General features: G+C 35.5%; 2 protein-coding genes across 2 annotated transcripts in view; both read right to left on the bottom strand.

Moving 5' to 3' along the window:
- LOC108579048 (28S ribosomal protein S15, mitochondrial) overlaps positions 1-539 on the bottom strand; it is a 1,644-nt gene extending 1,105 nt beyond the window's left edge. The window contains 1 exon segment of the mRNA XM_017942477.1: positions 184-539. Coding sequence (XP_017797966.1) covers positions 184-467 — 284 coding nt within the window. The 5' untranslated portion in view covers positions 468-539.
- A 1,110-nt stretch (positions 540-1,649) lies between these two features.
- LOC108579047 (midasin-like) overlaps positions 1,650-12,521 on the bottom strand; it is a 143,609-nt gene continuing 132,737 nt past the window's right edge. Inside the window, 7 exon segments of the mRNA XM_017942476.1 lie at positions 1,650-1,832; positions 1,929-2,169; positions 2,441-5,052; positions 5,054-5,594; positions 5,859-9,256; positions 9,681-10,864; positions 12,185-12,518. Coding sequence (XP_017797965.1) covers positions 1,650-1,832; positions 1,929-2,169; positions 2,441-5,052; positions 5,054-5,594; positions 5,859-9,256; positions 9,681-10,864; positions 12,185-12,518 — 8,493 coding nt within the window.

The following is a 12,521-nucleotide window of genomic DNA, read 5'->3' as shown; positions in this document are numbered from 1 at the left end:
AGCTTTAAAAATTACTAGTAGATTCTAAAAAAGTTGTTTTTAATCTTATGAAAGTAAGACAGTTTCAAAATTGTTTTTAATTTCTTGTGCTACCTACACACATGAGTACAATAAAAAATAGTGAAACAATTTTGAAACAATAAATTGTTTTGGTCAATATATATATTATTCATTTTTATTTATTGTTTACTCATTTTCCCTTTGAGTAATAAAAATATGAGTCTTACTCACTCTTCCCATTCCTTTGAATTTTGATAATAAAGTTTAATTTCATTGGGTTTTACAGTTATGTCTAGTCCCAAATCACCAGTTTGTTTAGGATCTGCGAAAGAAATTCGTTGTGGCCGAGTCCATTGAATTTTATAATCACTGATTGTTGTTGCACTGCGACTCAAATAACCTCCAAACTTATAAACATTATTTATTTTTGTGTTTATCAATTTGCAGCAACTTATTGCTAAACTCATTTTGATTAATATATATTCGAAATATTAGAATTAATCAGAATAAATTTAAAACAGCTATAGCGTTAGTTAATATAAAACCTTTAATAATTCGACTAGAACATATGAATATATGTCAAATTTACACATGCGTATGATTCTAAGTTAAAGGCAAGTTTCCATTTAATCGTAATGAACTCCTTTTGCAATTTTGTTAAGATATACTGACATAAGATTTTTAATTGAATATAATCAGCTGCTAAACTTAACTATATGTATAGACTACAATATACAATAGTATGGAGTAAAAGGGTACTATTTGAATAATTTTAATTAAAATGAAGGTATATCAAGCAATTAAGAGAAAAGTCTTCTTTTAATTACCAAATTTTATAGTTTATTTGTTATAAATACCAAAAATGTTAGCCAAAAATATATGTAACTTAAACACATTTTAAATGATGAAAGTATGAAAAGTTCACATTGGTACAAAATTATATAAAGTTATATTGGAAATTATTAGGATATTAAGGAAATAGTATATTAACTCTAGAGCAAATTGTACTATATCATTATCTTTATTAATTACAAACATTTAATAACGTTAATCAAAAAGCGTACACAACATATCAGCATGTCTGTGAATAAATTTTATAGATAATTCAAGTTTTTTTTCTTTTACAACGTATAGAAAGTTTATACATATATGCGCAGATGTAAATATTTAAACTCAATTTACGCATGCGCAGATATACATTTTTAAATTCAGTATACGCATGCGCAGATGCATTTAGTAATTTCGCGCGTAGTGTTACTCCATTTTTGATATCATAAGGTTGTTTTAATCGTATTGTTAATTATTTATGTGATCATACGTGATAAATTTGCACAAACTTATTTGCTATTAGTGTTAATTTTCGTTTTTCGGGTTCATGAGAGATCAAGGTCAGTATGATTCTTTTAAAACTATTTATCTTTTCGTCGAGTAGAGTATGTCAAAATAAGAAACATTCATTGTCGATGTTAAAAATAATTTTGCGGCGATTAGTTTAAACAAGTAAATTTCAATAACTTTTATGTACAACGTTAAACGAAGAACTAAAAATAACGGAAAATTTATTCATAATGCTTTTTATATTTATTTAAGTATAGAGTAATACTAGTGCAAAATATAGAAAAAATGTAATTATACACACTAAATTTGCTTTACGTATCACTTCTGCCTACGATTTCAAACCATTGCCGTAGCGCGTCACTTAGCACAACGGGCAAAGTGTCTAAATCTCTAAGAATAATATAAAATGGAAATGGAAAATTATCCATATAGGAACGTATACCCAATAGTTTCCCGTTCTCAAATACTGGCATCCTTATATCAAGTATTGAATCCTAAGAAGAAAAAGTATAATACAATTTGTAAAGAAAGTAATTTACGTTTTTCCAGTTAAACATCATTTTCATTCTTAAATTCTGCTAATCACTTACCTTGCTAAGAGGATTATCAACTACTATGAAAACAAGGAAAATATTTAGTAGTTTAGCTCTTCTCACAGCTGCATTCACGTTTTCTACTCCTTCTGAAAATATTCCTCTACCATCTGATAAGATAGTTACTAATTTTGCATTGTCAGAGGAACTGCTTTGGGATGAGAACATTTCTATCATAAAATCAAGAAGTTGGCCAATCATTGTTTTCTTCTGCTCAAATTTCATTTCTTGAATTAACCTATAAAATTTAATAATTTCTAGTTGTTGTTTGCAATTAATGCTTCAAAAATAGTTTTCTCAAAGTTTAGTACTAACTTTACTTCCATAAGTCATAAATTAGTTGAATTAAATTATTCAAAATCTAGGTACTTTTTAGTATAAATAGTTGCTAGCCTGATTCTACTCATCACAATCAAGAAATACAAATATTTTTAAATTTAGTTGCAGTTAGTCGCTATAAAATAACACAATTGATTTTTAATACTTCTCATTATAATAGTTACACTTACCTTGCACCGCTTTCGTCTGTAAAGTTTTCCCCGAAAGGATGAAGGATATTTACTCGTTCCCCAAAATTAACAACGGCAAGCTGACCAATCTCCAAATAAGTCATAGCTTTGCCAATTAACGAGAGAGACTCAAATGCTAACTCTTTCGAATGATTATCAGCCATACTACTGGAATCATCGATAGCCAACACAATTTGATAGTCTCTCTTTGATGGTTTCGTACGTCTTAACCAAATTTTGTCTTTTCGGAATTCGCTAGCGATATAGGGAATTACTTTTCTCATGTTTATACGCCTGCCAGTTCTGTAATCACCTTTTAATCGAGAGGTTAGGGTTGGTTCTAATACCAATCGCAGCTTTTCTGACAATTCCCTAGCAGCTGATTCTGTTAATGCGCTTATTGAACTCCAAGCATTTGCTGCCTCAACTGAAGATGATCCTTGAGACAACTGACTTAACATATTTTCAATTTCGGACCTCCTTTGTGCAATATCGTTTGTGGAAATATCGTAAGATTCTGTTTCTGGTAATTTTGTATGAATGCTGGATTCATTTCCACGCAAAACACGTGTTGTTTCCACTGTTTCACCCTCCACTTCACCTTCCACTTCCATTTGTTCAATATCATCTGACCTTTGACCTCTGACATTTGTGGACTTCTCTTTTTTACTTTCAGGTAATTTTTGAGATTGTTCTTTCTTTGCTTCTTCTTCTTTATCCTCTTCTATGGGATCTTCGTGCATTTTAGTATCCTCATCTTCTAGCTTATCATCCATTTTATCTTCTTCCAAGTTTGATGCTTGTTTTTTAACTTGCTCCTCAGTGGCGGCATCAAAGACATAATCATCAAATTTTTCAGTGTTTTTAATATGCTCATAAGTTGTACTTTCACCACCTCCTTCATTAGTCTCTCTTTCTTCGCAGCGGTCTATATTCTTTTGCGTTAGAGCAGTTTTTAATTTCTTCGCAGACGGTTGAGTGTCATCGTCGAGCAAACTACGATCTTCATTGCTCTCGCCTGGTTTTCTTCGCTTTGGAACAGCTTTTGAAGTTATTTCCTCGCCTGTAGTAGGTGCGTTCTCTTCTTGTTTAGATCCAGAATGTCCTTCACGTTCTTCTGTTTGCGACTGACCAGTTCCTTTGTCTTTTCTATCATCTACACTACTCTCTGTGCGATTTATTTCCATCTGTTCTTCACTTGACTGACTTGCTACTGCATCTCTGGAGCCATCTTTTCTCGATTCAGGTTCTTGTGCAGCATCAACTTCTTTACTACCAGCATCCGAACTAGCTGGTGCCTTCTCCTCTTCTGGTTGATTCTCTTCCTCCAAATTTTGCTCATCTGCCTCATCTTTTTTATCCTCATCAGGATCCTTCACTTTTTCGTCTTTTCTTTTGTTACTCTCTGCATTTGGATCTTCTTCTTCTGCTTCAGCACCTTCATCATCATTATCATCAGAATCCTGTTCTTTATCCTCTTCAGGACCTTCTTTCTCCTCAGATTCTTCGTTTTCTTTTTCTTCTGGAATTCGAGGCTCTTTCATTTCATCAATGTCGAAAGGATTTTCTTCTTCACCTTCAGGATTGTCTTCTTTCATTTCTTCATCCAAATTAATATCTTCTGGAAGATCAAAGGCTTCAGGTTCTGGCTCTGGTTGATGTTTCCCATGATAAGGATCTATCTGATCATCGTTTGCCTCAGGTTCATCTAGTTCATTAATCTCCTTCTTTTCTTCTTCTTCCTTCTTTTCACCACTTTCCTCATCCTCATCTTTATCCTTATTTTTATCAGTGTCATCTTTTGCACTTAATTCCTCCTGTCCAGTCTTCTCACCAGTTCCTTTCTCTTCTTTCTTGTTTTCCTCATCCTGATTTTCTTCCTCCTCCTCTTCCTCTTCATCCTTCCATATTTCTTCATCAAGCTTCTCTGCGGTTTCATCAGTTTCGCCCATTTCCTTATCAAGTTCATCATCTTCCTCGTTGTTCTCTTCTTCTTCTTCCCTTGGTTCAAGTTCTTGCAAGTGACCTTCAAAATTTTCAGACATCTCTATACCCTTTTCTTCCTCCTTTGTGTCTTTCTTCTCCTTATCTTTCTCCTCCTCGTTTGGACCTCTGGTCTCTTCTAATTGATCCTCACTTTCAATTTGATCTGAAATATCTTTTTGGCCTTCTCCTTCAGCCAATCCCATTCCTCCCTCTTTTATACCACTCTCTTGATCATCTTTAGGAGCATCCATGTTGTCTGGTTGACAAAATCCATGTATTGCTAAATCCAGAAAGACGTTTAGTTGAAGATAAAGGAATTTGCAGGTTAGACGGAAAGATGCCACTTGTTCATGCAAATAATAATGCAGGAAGAGAACGTATTGTTCTAAAAGAGGCACATGTTGCAGAAGTGAGCGTGTATAGTCATTTGCAGACTTCACATCGCTATCTTCAATAATTTTCATCAGTTCTCCAAATATTTGTGATATAGTCTTCAATCGTAGATCTGGAACATCTTTTTTTAATGATTCTATTAAGCCTTCTGTTATCAGATTCTCTTGAAAATCTACATCATCAGTAGATTCTTTCTCAGGATCATCTGTTCCTTCGATCGATTTCTGCTGTATACAGCTTTAAATTATTAGATTTATCAAGCTCTTCTATTGGTGAATTAAATGTTGACTTAAATAATTCACTACTTTCATCAAGTTTTTCCACTAAGAAATTCAGATTCTCGGTGATAGGATGATCTAGTGTGAAGGTACACCTAAAATCGATTAATCTTCTTTTAATCTCACTTATTTTTTGATAACTTGCTTGAAGAAAGTCAATGTGTCTTTGATGAAGCAAGAAAACTTGGCCTGACTCTTCAACTCTCTTGGAAATTGTGATCCAAGTGTTCAATTCACTTGCCATATATTTAATCAGGTTCAAAGAATCTTTCATTGAAGTAATTAAATCTGTTGAAACACTATTTTCTTTCAAAACAGCCACTGCAGCTTCATTTAAGTCAAGAAGATTTTCTTCTGCCAGAGATTCCATTGGACAACTTTCCAAAAAGATTATACTTTGTCTCACAGATATCTGCAATACTTCTAACAATGCCTGGAAATTCTTCATGACAATTTGCAGGTTCTTCTGCCTAGGAATATTAATATTTTCAGGTTCATTAACTGTTTCTTCATCTGTTCTTTTCAAAATCTCCATAAGTCGAGAAACATCTGAAATCCCTGCAGCGGTTGCAGTTTCTAAAATGCTAATAATTTCAGATATATCTAGAATATCTACAGACTTTGCAAACACAAAGTTTTCAGGTACTTTCTTCATTGTTTCCAGCAGTGCAGCCGTCTCTGAAAGTCCTGCCTCATTCACACATTCAAATACTTCTAAAATTTTTGAAGTGTCGGATATTTTCAACAGATTGATAGTTTTCACGACCTCTGAAGTGGTTGTGTCCATGTCACTCGCATGCGAAACTTTTTTAATCGCGTCCTGCCTCATTACTATGAGATTCGACACCTGGATTCTAAATGGGAGGAAATGTTTGAAGAAGTTGGCGATCGTTTCTTTCTGTCGATGAGCCAGCAGCACAAGATGAACTGAAAGTCCACGACAACGTTCTGCATTTTGTATTCCCAGATCGCTTTTTCCAGAATTCAAAATGCCATCAAGGAAGTTGAATTTAACCAAAGATTCATAGTAGTATCTGTTACAATCAGACCACTGTTCAATCAACCCTTTCTCTACATTTTTATTCTCGAATCCTTTAAATTCAAACCTTTGGATTTCTTGCAGATCCAGAGGAGTACATGTGAAATTAGTGATCTGGTTCTTTCGATTTTTCCAAGTTAAAATACCGATCCTATAAGAAATTCCAAGTCGACTCAATGTCTTGAAATAATTCGCTAAAGCCATTTTTTTTTGTTGTAGCATACTCTTTAATTGAGATTGTTGTTTAGCTTTTGTCAAGGTCTTATCCACTTCCAAATTTTTTAGTCTTTTACTTTCCTCCAGAGACTCTTCTATGAAAGTTTCAATGTCCTTTCGAATTTGGGGATAATTACTTCTCACAATAATGTTTTCACAGAAAAGTCGAGCTTTATGAGTTAATTTCTGAATTTTCTTTAATTTTCCTGACTGCGTGTTGATCACAAAATCAGAAGAATTGAGTTCTCTTCTTGAACTCATTTCCAGAGTCTCTGCTTTGGTCTTAAGGGTCAAACAAGATGCAACATTTTCCTTCAGGCCTTTTTGGAACTCTTTGACAAATTTGTGCAAAGTTCTACGCGTTTTTTCAGCAGTATTCTTCACAGACCAATAGCTTATATCGTTCCATCTTGTAATTTTAATTGTATCCTTTAATTTCTTGGCAACAGGCTCTTTTAGAACCTTTATTTTATTTTGAACATCACCGAGGAATTGATTGTAGTAGAAGTAAACGTTCCAGAGGATTGCAGACAGTTCCTTTTGCTTCTTACTTTCCTTCAAGTAGCCAATGTGTTGATAGAACAGGTAGATTAATTGAAGCCTTGCTTCAAATTCGATCAAAGTCGATTCTGTTAAGAAACGTTCCAAGCTTTCAATCATTTTCTCTTTTGAAACTTCTGACTGTTTAACATCTTCTAATATATCACTCTGTTCTACTAATGATTGTTCAATATCATCTATAAGGTACTGATCAATCAAATTGAACAAAAAGAACCACCACTTTGAGGCTTCTGTCTTCAAATCATCTTCAAGCACTTCCAAAGAGTCTTTCCACCTTGAGATCTCAAGTTTCCTCCAACGAAGGATCTTTTCACCGAAAAACTGGATGAATTCTGCTAGACTGACGCCGAGATGAGCGTTTTCTTCCCACTGTTGGATCTTTGTTAGAAGCAATTCCACGCCTACCAAAAATCTAGATAACGAAGAGTCAACAGAGAAGCTGAAGAGCCTGTCGACGATCAGTTTGATCGAATTTAAAATGGGATTTTCAGGCCACTCTTTCAACAACTCGTTGATCCTTGCACAAAATTTGTCAAAACACGGTTGGCATTCTTCTATTTCTGGAATATTTGGATCTCTATAGAAATCATAGACCTCCTTGTCTCCTTTTCTATCATCAAAACTGCATTTTTGTGAAATTAATACGTTTAAACTGCACACCAACTGTGAGGACAAGTTCTCTGACCAAGTATTCACAGAAGGTCCCAGCAATTGGAATCTCTCTATCAGAGGTTCAATAAAATCAGGTTCTGAATTGGCTTCAGATGCTTTTAAACTACTTTTACTTCTTCTAATTAAAGAAGTTTTTGAATTTTTTTCACTAAAAGAGGAGTTTCTCAAGATGTTCCAGTGGATCTCCTGAATCTTTCTGGCATCTTTGGTGGATATTAGCTCAACGAAGGATTCCTTTTCATCTGAGACACTTTCTGGTATTCTTTGAAGTTCTTGGAAGTCTTGCTGAGAGCCTGGAAACATTTCTGCCAGCTCAAGGAAGTCCTGTTGAAAGCCTGGAAACATTTTCCTGAAATCTGACTCTTCTTCCTCCTTTGTTCCAATCTTTGTTTTGAACAAGCTCTGCTTCTCTTTCATCTCTTCTTCTCTCTGTTTCTCTTGCTCCTTCCACAGGATCCTAATCTTCATAAAGATCTTGTTTAATTCCTCCCAGAGGGACTTCAAACGGTCTCTAGCTACCAGGGACAAATTTTCAAGCTCCTTCAACGCAATTTTGCTCATGGTGAACCTGTCTTTTTGAACAGACTTCGATATCGACTGTTTTGCAAGGATGAAAACCAGTTTCTCCGAAGAGCACAGCTTCACCAAGTTTATGTAACTCTCCTGACACAAACCTACTGCAGGAAAACGTAACAAATTGTAGCAAACGTCGCTGTTTGAGCTCTGGAATTGCATGTTCGACAGCTCGTGAATCAAAATGGAAACACCACGGTGCAGATTCGAAATGGCGGCGATCATTGGTGAAACCAAGTCTGGAAAACCGACCAGAAAATTCTTCTCCAACTTTCCAGAGAACCTCTCCAACGATCTCTTCCAGATCATTGCTTCGTGCAACTTTTCTCTGTGCGACGCCAGCGATTCTTTTCTTTGCAATTGTTCAGCGACGTCGTTTAAATGATTCATTTGCTTGAAAATGGTGTCGAAGGAGCCTATGTTCCCCGCAAAATTCCCGATTTCTTCCCTCAGATTTTGGAAGCTCGACGTTGGCCTAGCAGCGTGGAAGTTCTCGAAATTTTTCGCCTCGTTCGACGATTCGTTTAGATGATTTACTCTCGATAATTTTCGATCCTTTGACAAACAGGTTGCAAGGATAACAGACTGTAAATTTTCAACACAGATTAGGTATTCGAGTTCGGAGATATTCTCGCGGATGTACTTGGACTTGAGAGCGATCTTCTGTACGGGATCGATGGATCCTAGATCGTGGAAGAGGAAGATTTGCAGATAGCCAAGGATTAGCCAGCCATTCCCTCTTTCAACGACGCTATTCTCGTTTTTCATTTTTTCTTGGATTTTTTGCAACAGCTTCATTGGCTCGATGAAACGATCTTTTAAATCCTTTTGCTCCTCGTTAGCGTTAATCACTTTCTTGATGGCAGATAGATAGTAATTCATGTAAAATTGCAGGAGGATGGAATCGTTTTTAGAGATGTTGAATTCATTCGAATTTAAAATCAAAGAATTCTTCCATAGTAATGTTTGAATTGATTTTAACAGCCTTTTCTGATATTTGTAGTTTCCAAAATTGATTATTTCCCGCCTGTTCCCGGATTTTGTTAGGAAGAGCTCGAAGATCAGGTTGCAGAGGGTTGATTTGTTCATGAAGCTTGTCTGAAAATTGTGTGTAAAATTAGAAACTTCAAAGTAATTCAATTAATGTTTTGTTAGAACAGTACAATTTAAGACATTCAGTGACTTTACAGTATTGCAGTAAAAGGTTGCTAAAAATGATGAAAATGAAGAAATATCAAATAATGTATAAGATGATTGAAAATTGTACAGAAAATTACAAACGTAAAAGAAATTTATTTGAAGCTCTATTAGAGTAGTACTTTTAAAAATTTTTATAGAAAATTATAAAAAATGCAGGAGAATGTTAAACAACATATAAATTGGAACATATTTAAGAACAAGTAGACGGTAGAATTAAATAAGAAAATTAATAACTAAGTGAACTCGATACTCGTGCAAACTTTTTATCTAGAATTGAACAAAATTCACAGTTAAATTTAACAGAATAAAATAATAAAAGTACCTCCAAGATATTAGTAGCATCTTTTTCTCCTTCTTCTGTCTCTGTACGATCGTGCCAATGCAAAAGGACATTCGAATTTTTCACAGCGAACGATCGTTCTGTGAACTCCTCGATGAAGAACAGCAATTCAAGGAACAGAGAAATTCTCTGTTTGGGCATCGTTTCGTCAGAGTTCAAAGCTTTCATCAAACTAATCAGATGTGCTGGTATCGTTGGAACTTCTTCGAATTTCTTCAACACTCGTTCGTCGTAAATTTTTCCAAAAGTTTCGCCGGTTTTTTCGTTCGACTCGTCACAGATCATCAGAGTATCGGAAATTTCGTTAGAAGAATCCCGATGGAATTTCTGTGAAATTTCCTCGATGTTCGAGAATTCCTCGCAAAATTTCCCCTGGAAACGATACGTGAAAAGCAGAAAGAAGAATTCGTAAATCGGCCACATTTCCACTTCCCTAGAATCTTCGCTCATTTTACCAGAATTCTCCCGAATTTCCGTCACATCTGCAATCTTTCCGGCCAGTTCGTCAATTTCTACCAAATCCTGCGCGCTGTTCGAACCTTCTCCGGTATCTTTGAACTTCTTCACGCAAATCTCGATCAATTTCTCTCTCACCGTCGAATTTTCCACGATGGAAACCACCTTCGACCGTGTTTTCGCGACATCGATCGCGTCCTCCTCGTTGATTTCGAACTTTCTCAACGTCGATCGCAATTTCTCGTGGAAATTCATCGAATCTTCGGAGAAATGGGGCGACGGAACCAACAGAAGCTTCTTGATCTTCTTTCGAATTTTTCGAAATTTATCTACGTCGGTCAGGAGGTTCAGATACTTGCTCGAAAAGTTGGTGAATTCTTGTTGCGTCTTTCGATCGCATAATTTCCCGTCGAATAGCGCGAACAACTTCTTGAAGAATTTTACCAGCCATTTGTAGTGGACTTCCAGCGACGAAATGATCTCTCGCAGATCGAAAAATGTGCCTTGCGACTTGTCCACCAGCTCTATCGTTCCCAAATCGTGGAATCTAATGTACGATTTCAAACTGTCTCTTAATTCCACGTATTCTTTGTCGTTTATCGATAAATGCTCGTCGTGGAGGACGATGTCGATGATTTTTCCCGACTGCTCGATCAGTTCTGCGAACTTTAGTATCAGCGGCTCGTTCTTCAAGTTTGTCGATAGTCTTCCTGAATATAAGAAGTGAAGAAGATATTTGGAGAATATTTGGAGGATTTTAGGAATAAATTGTGTAATATACAGGGTGTCGTGTATGTAACTACTGTCCGTTCAAAATAAGAATAACCTCGCTCTCAGACCGGTTCTCGTCCGTTCTGCGCACAGACAGAGGGTAAGACGGAGAAAAACGTAGGCGGTTAAGTGGGGGGTTTGGACGTTCTAGCCCTGCCTTAGGCACGCCCCATGCGCGAAACGAGGTTATTCTTATCTTGAACGAAGAGTAGAGGTATTTGGCGGTGATAAATGGTGATTTTGCGTGACAAACTGTATCAGAAGTATAGAATGAAATTGTTTCATACGTTTACGAGAAAATTGAATTTGAAAACACGTCAGTTTACACGAAAATGGATTATCATTGTGCAACAAAAATTAAGTAAAAAATGTACTAATGTATTATTTGAACGAATGAATTTTTTTTAAAGCTAAGTATATAGCTGAATTCCTTGTTTAGGAACAAACAACCTTTACATTTCAACTATTTTTCTAAACCAAATAGTTTTCGAGATATTCTGCACCCCCAAATTTGAAGGCTATTTTCCCTCTTTCAACGTGGATTTCGACCCGTGAAGTAAGATACGTGTGAAATATTTTTCTAAAAATTATCACATCCTACACAAATTCCATCAAAATCAGCAATTTACACTTGGGGACTCTCCGTTTAGCAATTTTTTTCGATTCGTTATTATCCACGATTTTCAGTACATATACAAATGAATGTAAAATCTAGCGACCATAACTCGCTTTACCGTTTAAAAATTACATACCCTTTTCTCTACTGTACGTTTTGAAACTTTTCTTTCAGCGTTTGAAAAACGGTTAATTCAATTTGTAAATGGTAAAAAGCGACTTACGGGCCATCCGGTATAAGAAAAAAATGGAGGTATTTCCAGTAGCTCGATAAATTTTCGAATTTTAAAAATAAATTTCCAATAACCTTCCAACGAGACTGTTTTGAAAATACAATAAAGAATGCAACAAAGAACCCTTTGAGCAGTATGAGTGTGCATTTACCACAGTTCTCGCTATTTTAACGCATTACTATTAGTACTTGTAATCTGATTTTGAAAAATAGTGCAAAATATGCAGAAAACTTTGCACTACTCGAAAGTGCAAATGTGCGAGAAAATTCATTGTTAAAAAGAGTTAAGTGTAAAGAATTTTATTTTTGAAATCAAGTTGGAAAATATTTGAAAGAAAGAGGAGGAAATTGAATAATAGCAAAAGCTCCTTCGATTTGACTATTTTAGAACTTCTATATTGGTGAAACTTACCTGAACAAACAGCAGACGAGTATTCCTTTAGATCAATAATATCTTTCTTCTTCTGGAGGTTCTTCTCTGATTGACATTCAAGTGTCATCAATCGAAAATACATCGCGATGGTCAAATTATTGGATAAAGTTGTCGGTTCTAGTAGGCTCAATGGAACTTCTAAAGCTGATTTATTTCGGAACAAAAACTCCAAATTCTCAACTTCGCCACTCAGATATTCGTTTATCTCTGCGAGTTCGTTTAATTTATTTTTCGAAAACGTATCACAGCTCCACATTCGTCGTATCTGCAGGTCGTCCAGCGACGATCGTTCGTAAAAATCGAGCAAAAGGTGCTT

This window comes from Habropoda laboriosa, unplaced genomic scaffold, assembly GCF_001263275.1.
Source record: "Habropoda laboriosa isolate 0110345459 unplaced genomic scaffold, ASM126327v1 scaffold42, whole genome shotgun sequence".
In the NCBI taxonomy this organism is placed as follows: Eukaryota; Metazoa; Arthropoda; class Insecta; order Hymenoptera; family Apidae; genus Habropoda; species Habropoda laboriosa.
Note: the sequence above shows the minus strand (reverse complement) of the source record. Positions and strands in the feature narration are given on the sequence as shown.